Source organism: Ranitomeya imitator, chromosome 5 (assembly GCF_032444005.1).
Source record: "Ranitomeya imitator isolate aRanImi1 chromosome 5, aRanImi1.pri, whole genome shotgun sequence".
NCBI lineage: Eukaryota > Metazoa > Chordata > Amphibia > Anura > Dendrobatidae > Ranitomeya > Ranitomeya imitator.
Genome location: NC_091286.1, coordinates 349,583,727 through 349,600,762, shown reverse-complemented (window position 1 = coordinate 349,600,762; position 17,036 = coordinate 349,583,727). Strand labels below are relative to the sequence as shown.

The 17,036-nt window shown below is 42.5% G+C and overlaps 1 protein-coding gene across 1 annotated transcript in view; it reads left to right on the top strand.

The window, feature by feature from the left end:
• Positions 1-17,036, top strand: part of BCKDHB (branched chain keto acid dehydrogenase E1 subunit beta) — a 278,964-nt gene that overhangs the window by 208,719 nt on the left and 53,209 nt on the right. Inside the window, exon 9 of the mRNA XM_069726451.1 lies at positions 11,230-11,316. Within this exon, the coding sequence (XP_069582552.1) occupies positions 11,230-11,316 (87 nt within the window). The remainder of the gene's footprint in view (positions 1-11,229; positions 11,317-17,036) is intronic.

Sequence of the window (17,036 nt, the reverse complement as noted above, 5' to 3'; positions counted from 1 at the left end):
GATGATCTCATCTCGGTACCTAATGGCAGTCAGGGCACGTCTGGCGAGCACATAGAGGGCTGTGCAGCCCACCAAAGAAATGCCACCCCACACCATTACTGACCCACTGCCAAACCGGTCATGCTGAAGGATGTTGCAGGCAGCAGATTGCTCTTTACAGCGTCTCCAGACTCTGTAACGTCTGTCACATGTGCTCAGTGTGAACCTGCTCTCATCTGTGAAGAGCACAGGGCGCCAGTGGCGAATTTGCCAATTTGGTGTTCTGTGGCAAATGCCAAGCATCCTGCACGGTGTTGGGCTGTGAGCACAACCCCCATCTGTGGATGTCGGACACTCAGATCATCCCCATGGAGTTGGTTTCTAACAGTTTGTGCAGACACTTGCACATTTGTGGCCTGCTGGAGGTCATTTTGCAGGGCTCTGGCAGTGCTCCTCCTGTTCCTCCTTGCACAAAGGCTGAGGTAGCGGTACTGTTGCTGGATTGTTGCCCTCCTACGGCCCCCTCCATGTCTCCTGGTGTTACTGGCCTATCTCCTGGTAGCGCCTTCAGCCTCTGGACACTACGCTGACAGACACAGCAAACCTTATTGCAACAACTCGCATTAATGTGCCATCCTGGATGAGCTGCACTACCTGACCCACTTGTGGGTCATTGAAGGTCCTTCACTCTCTGCATTCTTAGGGACAGAAGTAGACGCTCGCAGCGGTGACAGCCAGGGTCCTTCGGAGGGGTGAGTATATCGATATTTTGTTTTTATTCTTTATTTTTTACATGAATATGGATCCCAGGGCCTGAAGGAGAGTTTTCTCTCCTTCAGACTCTGGGAACCATCCAGGATACCTTCCGATATTTGTGTCCCATTGACTTGCATTGGTATCGGTATCGGCGATATCCAATATTTTTTGGATATCGGCCGATACCATCCGATACCGATACCTTTGAATATCGGAAGGTATCGCTCAACACTACTCATCACTTCCCAACATGTGCATGTGGTCGAGTAGGTGCTGGTTCCATTTTTACAACTCTCAACTTTTCAGGAGGATAGAGGTTCTTTTTCTAATCTGTTCACAATCCAGAAATGAAGAGAACATGGAATCTGCTTTCCCCATTGTAGTTTTTGCAATACTTAGACAGTGGAGTGTTTCCCTTTTCCCCAAAAAACTACAAAGAATATGGCAACACTCTTGGCCACTTCTTTACGTCTTCTACTTATTACCTTGATGATGTCCTACGATTATTGTTGCCAAAAGATTATTGAAGCCCTAACTTCAGGCAGCATGAATAAGATATTGGCTACTTTATTGCAACCATGTACAGGTCCTTCTCAAAAAATTAGCATATAGTGTTAAATTTCATTATTTACCATAATGTAATGATTACAATTAAACTTTCATATATTATAGATTCATTATCCACCAACTGAAATTTGTCAGGTCTTTTATTGTTTTAATACTGATGATTTTGGCATACAACTCCTGATAACCCAAAAAACCTGTCTCAATAAATTAGCATATTTCACCCATCCAATCAAATAAAAGTGTTTTTTAATAACAAACAAAAAAAACATCAAATAATAATGTTCAGTTATGCACTCAATACTTGGTCGGGATTCCTTTGGCAGAAATGACTGCTTCAATGCGGCGTGGCATGGAGGCAATCAGCCTGTGACACTGCTGAGATGTTATGGAGGCCCAGGATGCTTCAATAGCGGCCTTAAGCTCATCCAGAGTGTTGGGTCTTGCGTCTCTCAACTTTCTCTTCACAATATCCCACAGATTCTCTATGGGGTTCAGGTCAGGAGAGTTGGCAGGCCAATTGAGCACAGTAATACCATGGTCAGTAAACCATTTACCAGTGGTTTTGGCACTGTGAGCAGGTGCCAGGTCGTGCTGAAAAATGAAATCTTCATCTCCATAAAGCATTTCAGCCGATGGAAGCATGAAGTGCTCCAAAATCTCCTGATAGCTAGCTGCATTGACCCTGCCCTTGATGAAACACAGTGGACCAACACCAGCAGCTGACATGGCACCACACACCATCACTGACTGTGGGTACTTGACACTGGACTTCAGGCATTTTGGCATTTCCTTCTCCCCATTCTTCCTCCAGACTCTGGCACCTTGATTTCCGAATGACATGCAAAATTTGCTTTCATCAGAAAAAAGTACTTGGGACCACTTAGCAACAGTCCAGTGCTGCTTCTCTGTAGCTCAAAAGTGGCTTTACCTGGGGAATGCGGCACCTGTAGCCCATTTCCTGCACACGCCTGTGCACGGTGGCTCTGGATGTTTCCACACCAGACTCAGTCCACTGCTTCCTCAGGTTCCCCAAGGTCTGGAATCGGTCCTTCTCCACAATCTTCCTCAGGGTCCGGTCTCCTCTTCTCATTGTACAGCGTTTTCTGCCACATTGTTTCCTTCCAACAGACTTACCATTGAGGTGCCTTGATACAGCACTCTGGGAACAGCCTATTTGTTGAGAAATTTCTTTCTGGGTCTTACCCTCTTGCTTGAGGGTGTCAATGATGGCCTTCTTGACATCTGTCAGGTCGCTAGTCTTACCCATGATGGGGGTTTTGAGTAATGAACCAGGCAGGGAGTTTATAAAAGCCTCAGGTATCTTTTGCATGTGTTTAGAGTTAATTAGTTGATTCAGAAGATTAGGGTAATAGGTCGTTTAGAGAACCTTTTCTTGATATGCTAATTTATTGAGACAGGTTTTTTGGGTTATCAGGAGTTGTATGCCAAAATCATCAGTATTAAAACAATAAAAGACCTGACAAATTTCAGTTGGTGGATAATGAATCTATAATATATGAAAGTTTAATTGTAATCATTACATTATGGTAAATAATGAAATTTAACACTATATGCTAATTTTTTGAGAAGGACCTGTATTTTTTTTTTTTTTACTCTAAAATGCTTGGGGCTTTTCAGAGAAAACCTACAGTACTTTGAAAAACCAGCCAGGGACTATGCTGCTCGGATGACTTCTCTGAGGCCGATTTCCTGTGGCTCCTCCCCACCTTACACACACACACACACACACACACACACACACACACACACACTGAGAGACTAAAGGAGCAGTGCTGGATAAAACCTCTGGGGGGGTTCAGCCATCCAAATGAGACTGAGACGCACCGTCCCCAGCTGGTACTTTATAGTATGACTTTTCTGAAGTGCTGCAATAATGCAAGCAGTGTGTTATTCCTGCTCCCCATGGTTCAGGCAGCATGAATCTCCTGTCAGCTCCTATGTACATTCACACCTTTTGTAGCTGCCCTATGTGAATATATTATTTTACAATTCTATTAACACTCCTGACATGTCTGTTTTAGTAATTACTACTTTCCTTGTAATAACAATTTGAGTTCATATTTTCTTAGAACTTAATGTAACTTCTCTGGAAACAAATGAATAAATTTACAACACAGTGTTTGACTTGCCAAAAGGGCGTGTCCATGCAGAGTGTGGCACTGAGTGGACGATGCCAGACACCGAGTTAATTTATTCCAAAATTCTCTAACTCCATAACAGAAGACTAGAACAATACCATTCTAAGGTTCTTTAGAATTCTTCTTATGTGAAGGGTGCACGTGTTTCCTAAAACCGACTTATCTGTAATCGGGCTTTTGAAACCATTTATTTGCCTGAGGCCATGTTCACACATTGAGTATTTGATCATTGGAAAGGTATAATAGAAACACGTCACCACTTTTGTATTTTTTTTAGGGTAGTAATAATTTTTTTTTGTTCACCTTTCAAAAGTCCTAACTTTATTATTCTGTCAACATAGCCATATGAGATTTTTATGTTGAGGACACAGGAGAGGTTTTTTGTCTGATGATTATTTCTTCAAGGCCATATTTGTGCAGGTGTCTCTGAACAGCAGAACAATGTACTGTGCATAACTCCAGTGTCTGCTTAAACTTTTTAAAGATCTTTTTTCTTTAAGCAGGGGTTCCGATTTGCCTCTCTAGCAATCCTGCGAGCAGCTCTCACTGAAATTTTACTTCGTCTTCTACACCCTATCTTGAACTCCACTGTTTCTGTTAACTGCCATTTAATTAATGTTATTTATATACTAGCTGAAGAGCCCGGCGTTGCCCAGGCATAGTAAATAAATGTGGTTAGTTATAGCACCTCACTTCTCTCATTTCCCCCCTCTCACATTTCTCATTTTCCCCCTCACACCTCTCATTTTCCCCCCTCACACCTGTCATTTGGACCTCACACCTGTCATTTTCCCATCGCTCCACTATTTTCCTCTCACTCCTCTCATTTTGCACTCAAACCCCTTCATTTTCACCTCACACCTCTCATTTTCCCCTCAGTATATACCTGTATGTCCTCTCCTGTACATAGTATATACCTGTATGTCCTCTCCTCCTGTATATAGTGTATACCTGTGTGTCATCTCCTCCTGTATTAGACCTTGTTCACATGTTATTTGGTCAGTATTTTTACCTCAGTAGTTGTAAACTAAAACTTAGAGTAAAACAATCAGTAGCAAAGTTTATTAGAAACACGTCACCACTTCTGTATTATTCTCCCACTTGTGGTTTTGGCTTATAAAAACTGAGGTAAAATATGTAATCTCCCCTGTATATAGTATATATCTGTATGTCATCTCCTCTGTATACAGTATATACTGTGGTAAAATACTGACCAAATACTGAACGTGTGAATGTGGCCTTTTACACAACCTCCACCTGCAGCGCCTCACTCTTCTCTATACACAGTCTCATACTGCAGCAGCACCTCACTTCTCTCATTTTCCCCTCACATCTCTATCCATGAGGCTCCTCCCTTTCCCTTGATGTCATACCTCACAGGAGCAACTCCATTCTAGACAAGATGGAGCTAGATGTGGCCCGTGCCTGCTATGCGGAGTGGGCGTGGCTCCACACACACACACACACACACACACACACACACACACACACCTTTATATATAGACTAGCTGAAGCACGAACTGTGGTTAGCAATAACAAATTATAATCTTTATCCTCCTTGCCATAGTCCAGTGACCATATACCCATCACTAGTGGTGAGCGAATATACTCATTACTCGAGATTTCCCGAGCAGGCTTGGGTGTCCTCCGAGTATTTTTTAGTGCTCGGAGATTTAGTTTTTATTGCCACTGCTGAATGATTTACATCTGTTAGCCAGCATAAGTACATGTGGAGATTCCCTAGCAACAAGTCAACCCCCACATGTACTTATGCTGGCTAACAGATGTAAATCATTCAGCTGCAGCAATAAAAACTAAATTTCTGAGCACTAAAAAATACTCAGAGGCCACCCGAGCGTGCTCGAGAAATCTCGAGTAACAAGTATATTTGCTCATCACTACTCATCCCACATCCTCCATCCCATAGTCCCGTGCCCATATTCCCACCACACATCCTCCATCCCATAGTCCAGTGCCCATATACCCATCACACATCCTCCATCCCATAGTCCAGTGCCATCACACATCCTCCATCCCATAGTCCAGTGCCATCACACATCCCCATCCCATAATCCAGTGCCCATATACCCATCACACATCCTCCATCCCATTGTCCAGTGCCATCACACATCTTCCATCCCATAATCCAGTGACCATATACCCATCATACACATCCTCCATCCCATAGTCCTGTGCCTATATACCCATCATACATATCCTCCATTCTATAGTCCCATGCCCGTATACCATCATACATATCCTCCATCCCATAGTCCCATGCCCATACACCCATCACGCATATCCTCCATCCCATAGTCCAGTGCTCATATATCCATCATACATATCCTCCATCCCATAGTCCCATGCCCATGTACCTTTCATACATATACTCCATGCCATAGTCCAGTGCTCATATAACCATCATACACATCCTCCATCCCATAGTTCTATGCCCATATACCCATCATACATATCCTCCATCCCATAGTCCCATGCCCATATACCCATCACATATCCTCCATCCCATAGTCCCATGCCCATATACCCATCATGCATATCTTCCATCCCATAGTCGTGTGCCCATATACCCATCACATCCTACATCCCATAGTCCTGTGCCCATATACCCTTCATGCACATCCTCCATCCCATAGTCCCGTGCCCATATACCCATCATACACATCCTCCATCCCATAGTCCTGTGCCCATATACCCATCAAACATCCTCCATCCCATAGTCCAGTGACCATATACCCCTCACACATCCTCCATCCCATTGTCCCGTGCCCATATACCCATCACACATCCTCCATCCCATAGTCCCGTGCCCATATACCCATCAAACATCCTCCATCCCATTGTCCCGTGCCCATATACCCATCACACATCCTCCATCCCATAGTCCCGTGCCCATATACCCATCACACATCCTCCATCCCATAGTCCTGGGATGGGTGGTGCGGACCAGGGAGTTCCTGGAGATGTACTGTTATGTAACCTGGCAGTGTGGCTCGGTGTGCGGCCGCTGATGATGCGATTTTCTACGCCGGTAACAATAGAGTGCCGCAGTAATAGAGGAGGAGGTGATTCATTTCTGTCATGTCTGGGGGGGCAGACAATGGCTGGGAGCTTATGTTCCCGGGGATGCTAGATTCCTCCCACCCAGTCAGTGTCAGCTGAGGTGTTGTGGAGTGGGAAAAGTGTTGCTCATAAAAACCAATCACAGCTCAGCTTCTTTTAAACAGCTTTGGTGAAATGAAAGATGCTTAGTGACTGGGTGGGGCTATGTGGAGTGGGCGTGGCTGATACACACACACACACATTTTTTATATACGTAGTCAGCCACCATATGTGAGTCCCACCGGCCTTGATACCGCTCTTCCATTGTTTTAATGTCCTGATGAAAACGCTCCCCTTGTTCCTCGCTCACATCCCCAAGGTTCTCTGGAAAAAAGCCCAAATGGCTATGTAAATAGTGAATCTTGATACTCATTCTACATCCAAGATTTCGCAGACTCATTAGTAGCTCTTCTACAATCTCTTCATAGTTGTCTGCTTTCTTTTTCCCTGGAAAATTCAGCTCCACATTACAAAATGCATTCCAAGCTCTTTCTTCTGTCTCATTCATTGATGTGATAAAATTTGTGTCTCTCATAAGTGTTCTTATTTGAGGTCCATCAAATATTCCAGCCTTTTTCTTCTCTTCACTAAGACCAGGAAAAGTTGAACATATAAAGTATTCTCCACTGTGATTGAGAGCTTTGACGAACTGCTTCATCAATCCAAGTTTTATGTGTAAGTGAGGAAAGACAATGTCCTTCCTATCAACTAGAGGATCATGGATGACATTCTTATCGCCAGATGCCAAACTCTGTCGCTGAGGCCATTCAGTTTTCACCCAATGCTCTGCTGTAGCTCTACTGTCCCAGTAGCACCGAAAACAAGGGTGTTTTGTGTACCCTCCTTGCAGACCCAAAAGAAAGTTAACCATTTTCAAATCAACACAAATTAACCACACATGAACATTATATTGTAACCTCTCTAGAACAATCTTGATGTTTTTATATTCTTCTTTAAGTTTTACAGAATGACATATTGGTAGAGCCATACTTATTTCCATTGTGTAACAGAACACATTTTAAACTTCTTGTGGAACTATCAATAAAAAGCCTCCAATCCCTTGAATCATATGCTGGAAGTCCCATAAAGAGAAGTAGCCCTTCAACATCAGTGCAATAGACAAGCTGGCCATCTGAATGGAAGTAGTTACGCAGTTCTGCTTCCCTGCTACGATAAAATGAGACACTTGTACCGAGTTTCAACATTCGATTCTCTTGTAGTCTTGAAGCCAATAGTTCAGCAGACTCTTTTGGTAGATAAAGATCTCTAACCAGATCATTCAAAGCAGACTGAGTAAACAGAATTGGTTTGTCACAATCTTCATCACATGGCTGAAAAATATCTGGACTGTCTTCTTCATCAGTATAACAATGTGAGGAGAGTTCTGTGTCAACGTTTTCTGGAAGCGCAGTAAATTTTGGAACAGGTATGTCTTCACTATGGGCAACTGGTCGAATAGCTGAAGGGATACTCGGGTATTGCAAATATTGCTTGTTTTTCTTATTGAAACCTTTTACATCGACAAGGCAGAAATAGCAGTCTTCTAAATGATTGCTTGGTTCTCTCCAAACCATAGGAACTCCAAACTGAAGTTTAGCATTCTTTCCTTGAGACAATGATCTCTAGCTCTCAATACAGGTTTTGCACACTTTGTGAGGAGCCCAATGCTTGTCTTGGTCTCCAGTTTTACTTTGAAGAACGCAAAATACACCCTCTTAGCAAAGTCAGTAATGTTGAGCTTCTGAGTCTTCACGGTAAAGTTTCCACAGATGCAACAAAAAAAATTTGGATCCTTTGAGCACTGTCTTCTGCGAGATGTAGAGGCCATTGTTAGATCAGCAGAACATCCTGCAGAGAAATAATAGATAAAAGTTGTTAGCTACCTGAGTTGTTCATTGAATTTCTGTCCCCCCCCCACACACACACACACACACACACACACACACACACCTTAGGTATTGATTCACAAACAAATAACAGAAAAACAGCAGGATAAAAACAATAAATATCAAAATTCATTGAAAATTTCAATAAATAAAACAGTACCTGCACACGACTGTTGTGTACGTTGAAAACTGTTTGTTTACTTTATCATAACAAATGGGAATTATGTATGTTCAAAGAAAACAAAGATATTCTCACATTTATTGGGAGACTAAATGAAAACTAAATTTACCTTAGTGAACCGTATAATCCAGCACTTTTCATACACTACTTATATTTATCATGGAATTCATGAAAATGGGCTATATACCTATAGCGCAAAAACGTGATGTGATAGAGAAATTATAAGATCAGATTTGAATTCAGCACCCTCAAATTAGTCTAAAACGGTTCTTACAGTCCATGCCGGAATTTTTTTTTTTTTTTTTTTTTTTGTAGACCAGTGTTATTTTATAGTGAATGCATTGGGAACAATAAAACATAATCATTATCAACGTAAATCAAAATTAATGTCCCATGGAGGTCTGGATTTTGAATGATACTCAAAATCAAATTGGAAAGTCAAATTACAGGCCTATCCAACTTTAGTGGAAATGCCTCAAGACAAGGAAATGATGCTCCATAGTGTGTGTGGCCTCCACGTGCCTGTATGACCTCTCTACAATGCTTGGTCATGCTCTTGATGTGGCAGCGAATGAGGGATCTCCTCCCAGACATTGATTAAAGCACTAGTCAACTCCTGGACAGTCTGTGGTGCAACGTGGCATTGGTAGATGGAAAGAGACATGATGTCCCAGATGTGCTCTATTGGATTCAGGTCTGGGGAATGGGCAGGCCAGTCTATAGCATCAATGCCTTCCTCATGCAGGAACTGCTGATATACTTCAGCCACTTGAGGCCAAGTATTGTCATGCATCAGAAGGAACCCAGGCCCACTGCATCTACAAATGGTCTAACAAAAGGTCTGAGGATCTCACCCTAGTACCTAATGGCAATTCAGGTACCTCTGGCTAGCACTTGGAAGGCTGTGCGGCCCTTCAAAGAAATACCTCACGGCACCATTACTGACCCACTGCCAAACCGGTCAAGATGGAGGGTGTTGCTGGCAGCGAAAAGTTCTCCATGGTGTCTCCAGACTCTATCATGTCTATCACACATGCTCAGTGTAAACCTGGTCTCATCCGTGAAGAGCACAGGGCACCAATGTCGAATCTGCCAATCTTCGTGTTCTCTGGAAAATGTCAATTGCCCTGACCGGTGTTGGACTATAAGCACAACACCCACTTGTGGATGACGTGCCCTCATACCACCCTCATGTAGCCTTTATGACAGTTTGCTCAGACACATGGATGTCAGTGCTCCTGCTGGAAGTCATGCAGGGCTCTGGCAATGCTTTTCCTGTTCCTCCTTGAACAAAGGACAAGGTAGCGGTCCTGCTTCTGGGTTGTTGCACTCCTACGCCCCCTTCACGTTTCTTGGTGTACTGGCCTCTCTCCTGGTATCTGCTTCATGCTCTGGAACCTGTGCTGACACACAGCTATCCTTCTTTTCCACAGCTTACATTGAAGTGCCATCCTGGATGAGCTGCAATACCTGAGCAACTTCTGTGGGCTGTAAATACAGCATCATGCTACTGTACAGTACCACTAGGGGTGAGAGCAATGACAAAATGCAAAAGTGTCTAAAACAATAGCCAAAAAGAATGAGAACAGAGAAATGGTCTGTGGACACCCCCTGCAGAGCCACTCTTTTATTTGAGTTGTCTTGCTAATTGCCTATTTTTTCTACCTGTTTCTTTCCATTTGCACAACAGCAGGAGAAATTGATCCACAATCAGTGATTGACTTGGAGTTACATTTTGTTGTTTAAGTGTTCCTTTTATTTTTTTTGAACAGTGTATATAGTAAATAATAGAACAGCGCACATATATTAGGAATGCAGGGTGCAAGGCTTCCCAAGAAACAGTATCCAATATTGCAAAGTGAATTGAAGCCAAAAAAGCAGTTAGCGCTCCAAGATTTACCAAAAAATACAAAGGACTTTTATAAACCCTTGGGGCAAAGTTTCTGTTCAAATGAACCTTTCTTAAGGAATCAAAATGTTGCCTCGCCACATGGGTTGTTTAAAGTCCTCTGTATTTTTGGTAAATATTGGAGTGCTGCCTGCTTTTTTCTCACATATAATTACACATCATCCCTGCAGTCCCTAACCATATTCCCTATTGTGCTTTGGCAAAACTGTTTATTTGGTCCCAACAATAAAACTTCTTTGAATTCTATATCTTTCAGGTATTGCTGTGCCATTTACCATAGGCAACTAGACAGAAAATCTGCCACTTATTTTATTGTAAAAATGTGTTTATTACCAAAGTCACAATGTTACTTGTTTGTTAAAAGCAAAGCTTTAGTTTAATGGTCTCGTAAAAGCGCTGGAAGTGTTTATTTTTTTTATTTTTTCTTCTTTTGCATCTAAATGACATATTAACTACTTTACATTATATTCTATTTCTATTCTCTTTACTTCCCAAGGATTGTAAATGGGGCACTAAGTGTTTTTTGCTGGTAGCAGTTTTTTATGTACTTAGAGGTTTTCATACAATAAATATAAAAATATCTGCCCTTTAACAAAATTTCGTTTAGATATGAAATAATATTTTCTTTGCATGCCTTGGTTATTTTTCATTTTTTTTCTTTTTTTTCTGTAGTCTGTGTCGAAGACTGGCCGATTACTCATCAGTCACGAGGCTCCACTAACAGGAGGCTTTGCATCTGAGATTAGTTCTACAGTACAAGTAAGTTGTTTTTTTATTTTTTATTATGTTTTAACCCATTTGTGACCTTTATTGTAATATTTGTGTTCTTACACGGTGATGCTTTGTACCACACAATTAAATCACCTTAGTTACAGAAGCCTTATGTTTAATTTCTAAAGATAATTACAGGTTGCCTGTCCCTTCAGCGATTTCTGCATTGTAAAGATAAAAGCCCTAAAAGGAGCGTTGATTGGTGCTGCAATTTGGCAATCACAGAAAGTTTGAGTTCCTGGAGAGAAAGAAAGTTTACAGTTGTGATTGGGTTAACAGTAAAGGCCCCTTCACATTAAGCGACGCTGCAGCGATACCGACAACAGCGTCGCTGTTTGGTCGCTGGAGAGCTGTCACACAGACAGCTCTCCAGCGACCAACGATCCCGAAGTCCCCGGGTAACCAGGGTAAACATCGGGTTACTAAGCGCGGGGCCGCGCTTAGTAACCCGATGTTTACCCTGGTTACCAGCGTAAAAGTAAAAAAAAAAAAAAAAACACTACATACTTACCTACCGCTGTCTGTCCCCGGCGCTCTGCTTCTCTGCACTCCTCCTGTACTGGCTGTGAGCACAGCGGCCAGAAAGCAGAGCGGTGACGTCACCGCTCTGCTTTCCGGCTGACCGACGCTCACAGCCAGTACAGGAGGAGTGCAGAGCACAGCGCCGGGGACAGACAGCGGTAGGTAAGTATGTAGTGTTTGTTTTTTTTTACTTTTAGGATGGTAACCAGGGTAAATATCGGGTTACTAAGCGCGGCCCTGCGCTTAGTTACCCGATGTTTACCCTGGTTACCAGTGAAGACATCGCTGGATCGGTGTCACACACGCCGATCCAGTGATGTCCACGGGAGATCCAGCGACGAAATAAAGTTCTGGACTTTGTTCAGCGACCAACGATCTCCCAGCAGGGGCCTGATCGTTGGTCGATGTCACACATAGCGATTTCCTTAACGATATCGTTGCTACGTCACAAAAAGCAACGATATCGTTAACGATATCGTTTTGTGTGAAGGTACCTTAACTGGGGCTGCCTCTTGCCCAGTGAAAGGGCACATGGTGGCAGTTGCCATCTCATAAGGTCACTCTCATTCTATGAATTCAGCTTGTGACCATTGCATGGAAACTGTGGCTGGAACGTCTGCTTTTTACTGATGGTTCCTGATGGCTGTACAGTCTGTGTAAGAAAGAAAACTGAACAATATTTTAGCCTAGCTAAGTTTTAATTGTAGGCTCCTCTAAATTGATATTAATGTGTATTGTAAGTTGTGCGTGGTACTGCTGCGTTACAGTGTTCACTTCAATAGAGACAACCTGTAGACATGGCTGTCATGTTTTTTTTTCTAATCTTGGACAACCGATTTAAAAATGACAAATTCATAAATATCTCATTATTTTTTATTTACTGTTTTTTTTCCTGACAGTACAGTAACCTACAGGTTAGAGCTCGGTTTGCCTTGCAAAATTGTGTTATGTGTAATCTACTAGGGAAAAATCTATATGTGAAGTCTGTATGCATTTATCTTCTCCTCCTCCTCCTCCTTCGCCTCCTCCTCCTCCTCTCTACTCTTAAAAGGAGGGTTGCAGACTTCGGAATCCTTACATCGCACGCTCCACATGCCGTCATGGGAGCGGCGAGCTCATGACCGCAGTTTCACGACTTGTGTGCTTCCAACCACATTCCAACTAGACCCGCTTGGCCTTGCTCAATTCCCTTGCACTGAACGAGTACGTCTAGTTGGCATGTGACTGTATGTATTCAAATCTCATAGTTGCAGTCATTTGACAGCCCGCTATCGGCAGTACTACCAGAGAGTTCTGACAGCATGCAGAGCACATAAGTATTCAGAAGCCTGTAGTCACATAGCGTCAATGCAGACTTTTAGCAGAAGACTGGACATTGGTACCTACTGATAGATTAAACATGTGCAGCTTCTTATGGAATTGACCTAGCATATGTGTTATAGATGATGGGAATGACAACCTGTGTTCTCCACTGTGGTATATGTCAGAGCTATTAAAGCAATCAGAAGTAAATAATAAAAATAAATTAATGGAAAGTCTGACTCTTGTTTTTATCTAGGTAGGTCTACTTATCTCACTTAAGAATTATACCAAAATGATTCCCTCTGATAGATACTTTTAAAGGGGCTGTCCAATGCAGTTTTTGGGGGGCATGAATATATTTAAAATTATTTCTTCTGACATCCTGTGGATTCCACTGAGGCCACTCCAGGTCACGGACCGTTGAAGCCAATCAAAGACCTTATCAATTTTGTTAACCTCCTGTCATGGGGTGCCACAACAGGGAGTGGTCTCCTCTATTTCCGGGGTTAGCAGCGTGTGGCTCCACGCACGCCTCCACTGGTTGGATCTGCTTTGCTTTCCATTTAGTTGTGAAGAGTTCCTGTGTTCATTTGTTGCAAGGATTAAACCGTACTGCTTGTCTCCTAATTGGTTCTGGCCTGAGTTATCTCAGCTGTTCTGATTTTCTTCCTTCCTCTCTGGTATAAGTACTGAGTCACCTCTTAGCTCGGGTAGTTGCCAGTGATGGCTACCTTTATCTTGGTCTGGGTTTGGAGGTGTGAGCTGTGGAAAGAGAAGTCATCTCTGGAGATTGATTTTGGAAGTTTGGTGTCTTCCTTTGCTTTTTCTCCCATTTGGTTTTCCTCACTCTTTTTTCCTTTATTTAGTCTGGGTGTACGTTGAATGATTGTTGTTTCTTTTACCCTTGTCTGTCTCCATTTTGTGTCTTTATTAGTGATGAGCGAGTATACTCATTGCTTGGGTTTTCACCGAGCAAGCTCGGGTGATCTCCGAGTATTTGTTAGTGCTTGGAGATTTCGTTTTCGCCGCCTCAGCTGCCTGATTTACGGCTGCTGGACAGGCTGAACACATGTATCCAGCCTGTCTAGCAGCCGCAAATCATGCAGCTGTGGCAAGGAAAACAAAATCTCCGAGCACTAACAAATACTCGGAGACCACCCGAGCGTGCTCAGGGAAAACCCGCGCAATGAGTATACTCGCTCATCACTAGTCTGAGAGAAGCCCCACAAACAAGCCAGGGCCGTACCTAGGGAAAGACAGGGATTGGAACGTGTGCACCATACGGGGTGAGACGACCCGTCTAGGGATGTCAGGGCTGCGCAGGGCAAATTTCAGAGGTTGCCCTTCCCATCTTTCCCTAGTGGCAGTGCTTCCCTTCCCATATGTCTCGATGTGCGCCATCTGGCTGCTTGGTGGAGTGTAACACATCCGGACTGCACAGATATCTCTTCCAGTGCTGGCAAAATCATGATTGGCCTGCGCTGGTTCCATGGGGTGATGGAAGGTGATTATGCCTCAATTTGATATTCTGAAAACATTCAAAGCATAACAAGTAAATTGGGTCTGATGCCAGCAGCCATGAACTACTGACGTGACCGCCGCACCATGGTCCTGCAAATCAATTTGCTCATCTATTAATTCTTAGTAAAGTGCAGGCTGTAGGATTTCATGACGATACCGGATCTGCCTTGGTGTGTAGTATCGTAATGCAATTTACATTTTTACAATTACATTTACAGATGCACATTTTCTAAGGCTTAAACTAATCCTTTCTTTGAGTAATTGTTATTGGAAATGCATTAGCTTAAACAAACAAAGTGTGCGCACTATTTAGGGGCTGCAAAACGTAATCTCTGAAACAATGTAAATATTTTATGAAGGAATTGCTTTAGTTTGCAGTTCTTCATATAGGGCGAGATGTCACCCGTCTGCAGCAAATGTGCCGTAAGAGGAAAAATAAGTGAAATTCTTTTCTTGTTGGATTAAGTGGATAATTGCAGAGCCAAAACTGTTACAGATCGTGGTAGATATTTTTTTTTTTCATGCATGTGGAACTAATAAGGTTTCAAAAAAGAGTCCAGTTGGCGTGCACGGTTACTTTCCAGACTTAGTTCCATCCATACAGTGTGATCCTTTTGCCCAAAATAGGTATAAAGCATTGACCTTCAATGGTTCAGCTATTACTAATCACCTAGAACCTCAATTAGACAATTATATTCTTCAGCAATTGCTTTAACTTTCCAAATAAAGTGTTAAACAGGGCTTCATAGGTTATATGTAGGAATAAAATGTTCTGTGCATATTTTTCTATACCTATTTGAAACTATAACTATACAGTTATAGTATAGTATCAATGTATCCATTACTGAGTGAAATTATCATTTAACTCCTTAAAGGACTGCGGCTGTGACAAGTCCACAACAAAATAACTACTCCTTCAACCGCTGCCCTTAGCGAGGCAGACTGCACAAATATTTCTTTAAATAACTTCTTTTTTTATATAAATATTTTCAAAATTCTATGCTGATTTACTTTTTGTAATAAAATGTAAGTTTATAGCAATCAGACCAAATTTCAAGTCCTAAAAAATAATAAAGCTCCATTCACATTGCATTCTTGTCCATGTTCTGTGGTCAAGTTGTGGCTTGCCCCCCCCGCAAAATGGGATTTGTGAATATGTTCCAATGGTGCCATTCGCTATAGCGGTACTGCCAGAGTGAATGTATACTCTGTCGTGCATTATTTTTGGGAGTATACACTTACGGGAGGCGGACACTAAGACATAGTAGACTGCATCTGCGTGTCCGCCTCCAGTAGGCGTATAGTCCCAAAAATGATGTATGACAGAGCGCACATTGACTCTGTTGGCACTATTATTGTCAGTGGCCCCATCCGTGCATACACCCAAATCCCATTTTGTAAGTTGTTCAGACACAAGCTCCGATGGGACCACAGAACGTGGGCAAGAACGCAATGTGAAAGCACCCCAACTTGCAGCTGTCAATAGTGGCTACGTGGTTTGTTGCATTTTGTTAAAGCAGGATTTCACTACTATGGTTTTGTTGACCTCTCCACAGGAAAGGTTATCGATATGTGATCGTTGTAGGTCCAGCACCTGTCGCTGCCACCACCAATCATCTTTTCTCGGCTTCGGTGGCAACGGATGTAAACAGTTGCAAAACTGCCCATATTTACTGCTGGGTCTTTGGTATGGGAGCTGAATTGCTGTCACTGGCACCCTGCGAGCACTGAATACAAGTATCACTTTATCACTACACAAATAATAATGGGATTCGAAGCTCACTGCACTGATACAACCAGAATACGAGAATCCCAGGACCAGGTTTATTATACAGAAATGGCAACAAAGTCAATCTTACTATAGCGATAGGAGAACAAAACGAAATTAACAGTGAAAAATATACGGTGCCATATGTTTGGAAAATTATGTGATTTTGAAATTGCTGTAGTTCAAAAGGTGCATCACGTTAAGAAAGACTGCAAATTCTATTCGGAGTCAGAACAAAAATATATCTTCATCCATCAAAAGAAATATGGATTATCCAGAAACATCATACTAATGACATACTATTGCATCCCCTTTTTTAGTATGGTAGCATATATACAAATCTGTAAATGTTATATGGGGTGTTACAGATTTAGTAAATATGGCCCAAATATCGGTATTTTTATTTTTTTATTTCAGCACTAAAATAGTGCTACTAACAGAAGATCCCTCCACCTAACTAAATACTAATAACCCACTGCCGTCTTCTGCTCTTCCCAGTGCTGCTCTGGTCCTCCGCTGCCATCTTATTAGAAGTCAGAGGCAGGGCCAGACTGGCCATCTTGCAATGCTGGCAAATGCCAGAAGGGCCTGTCTG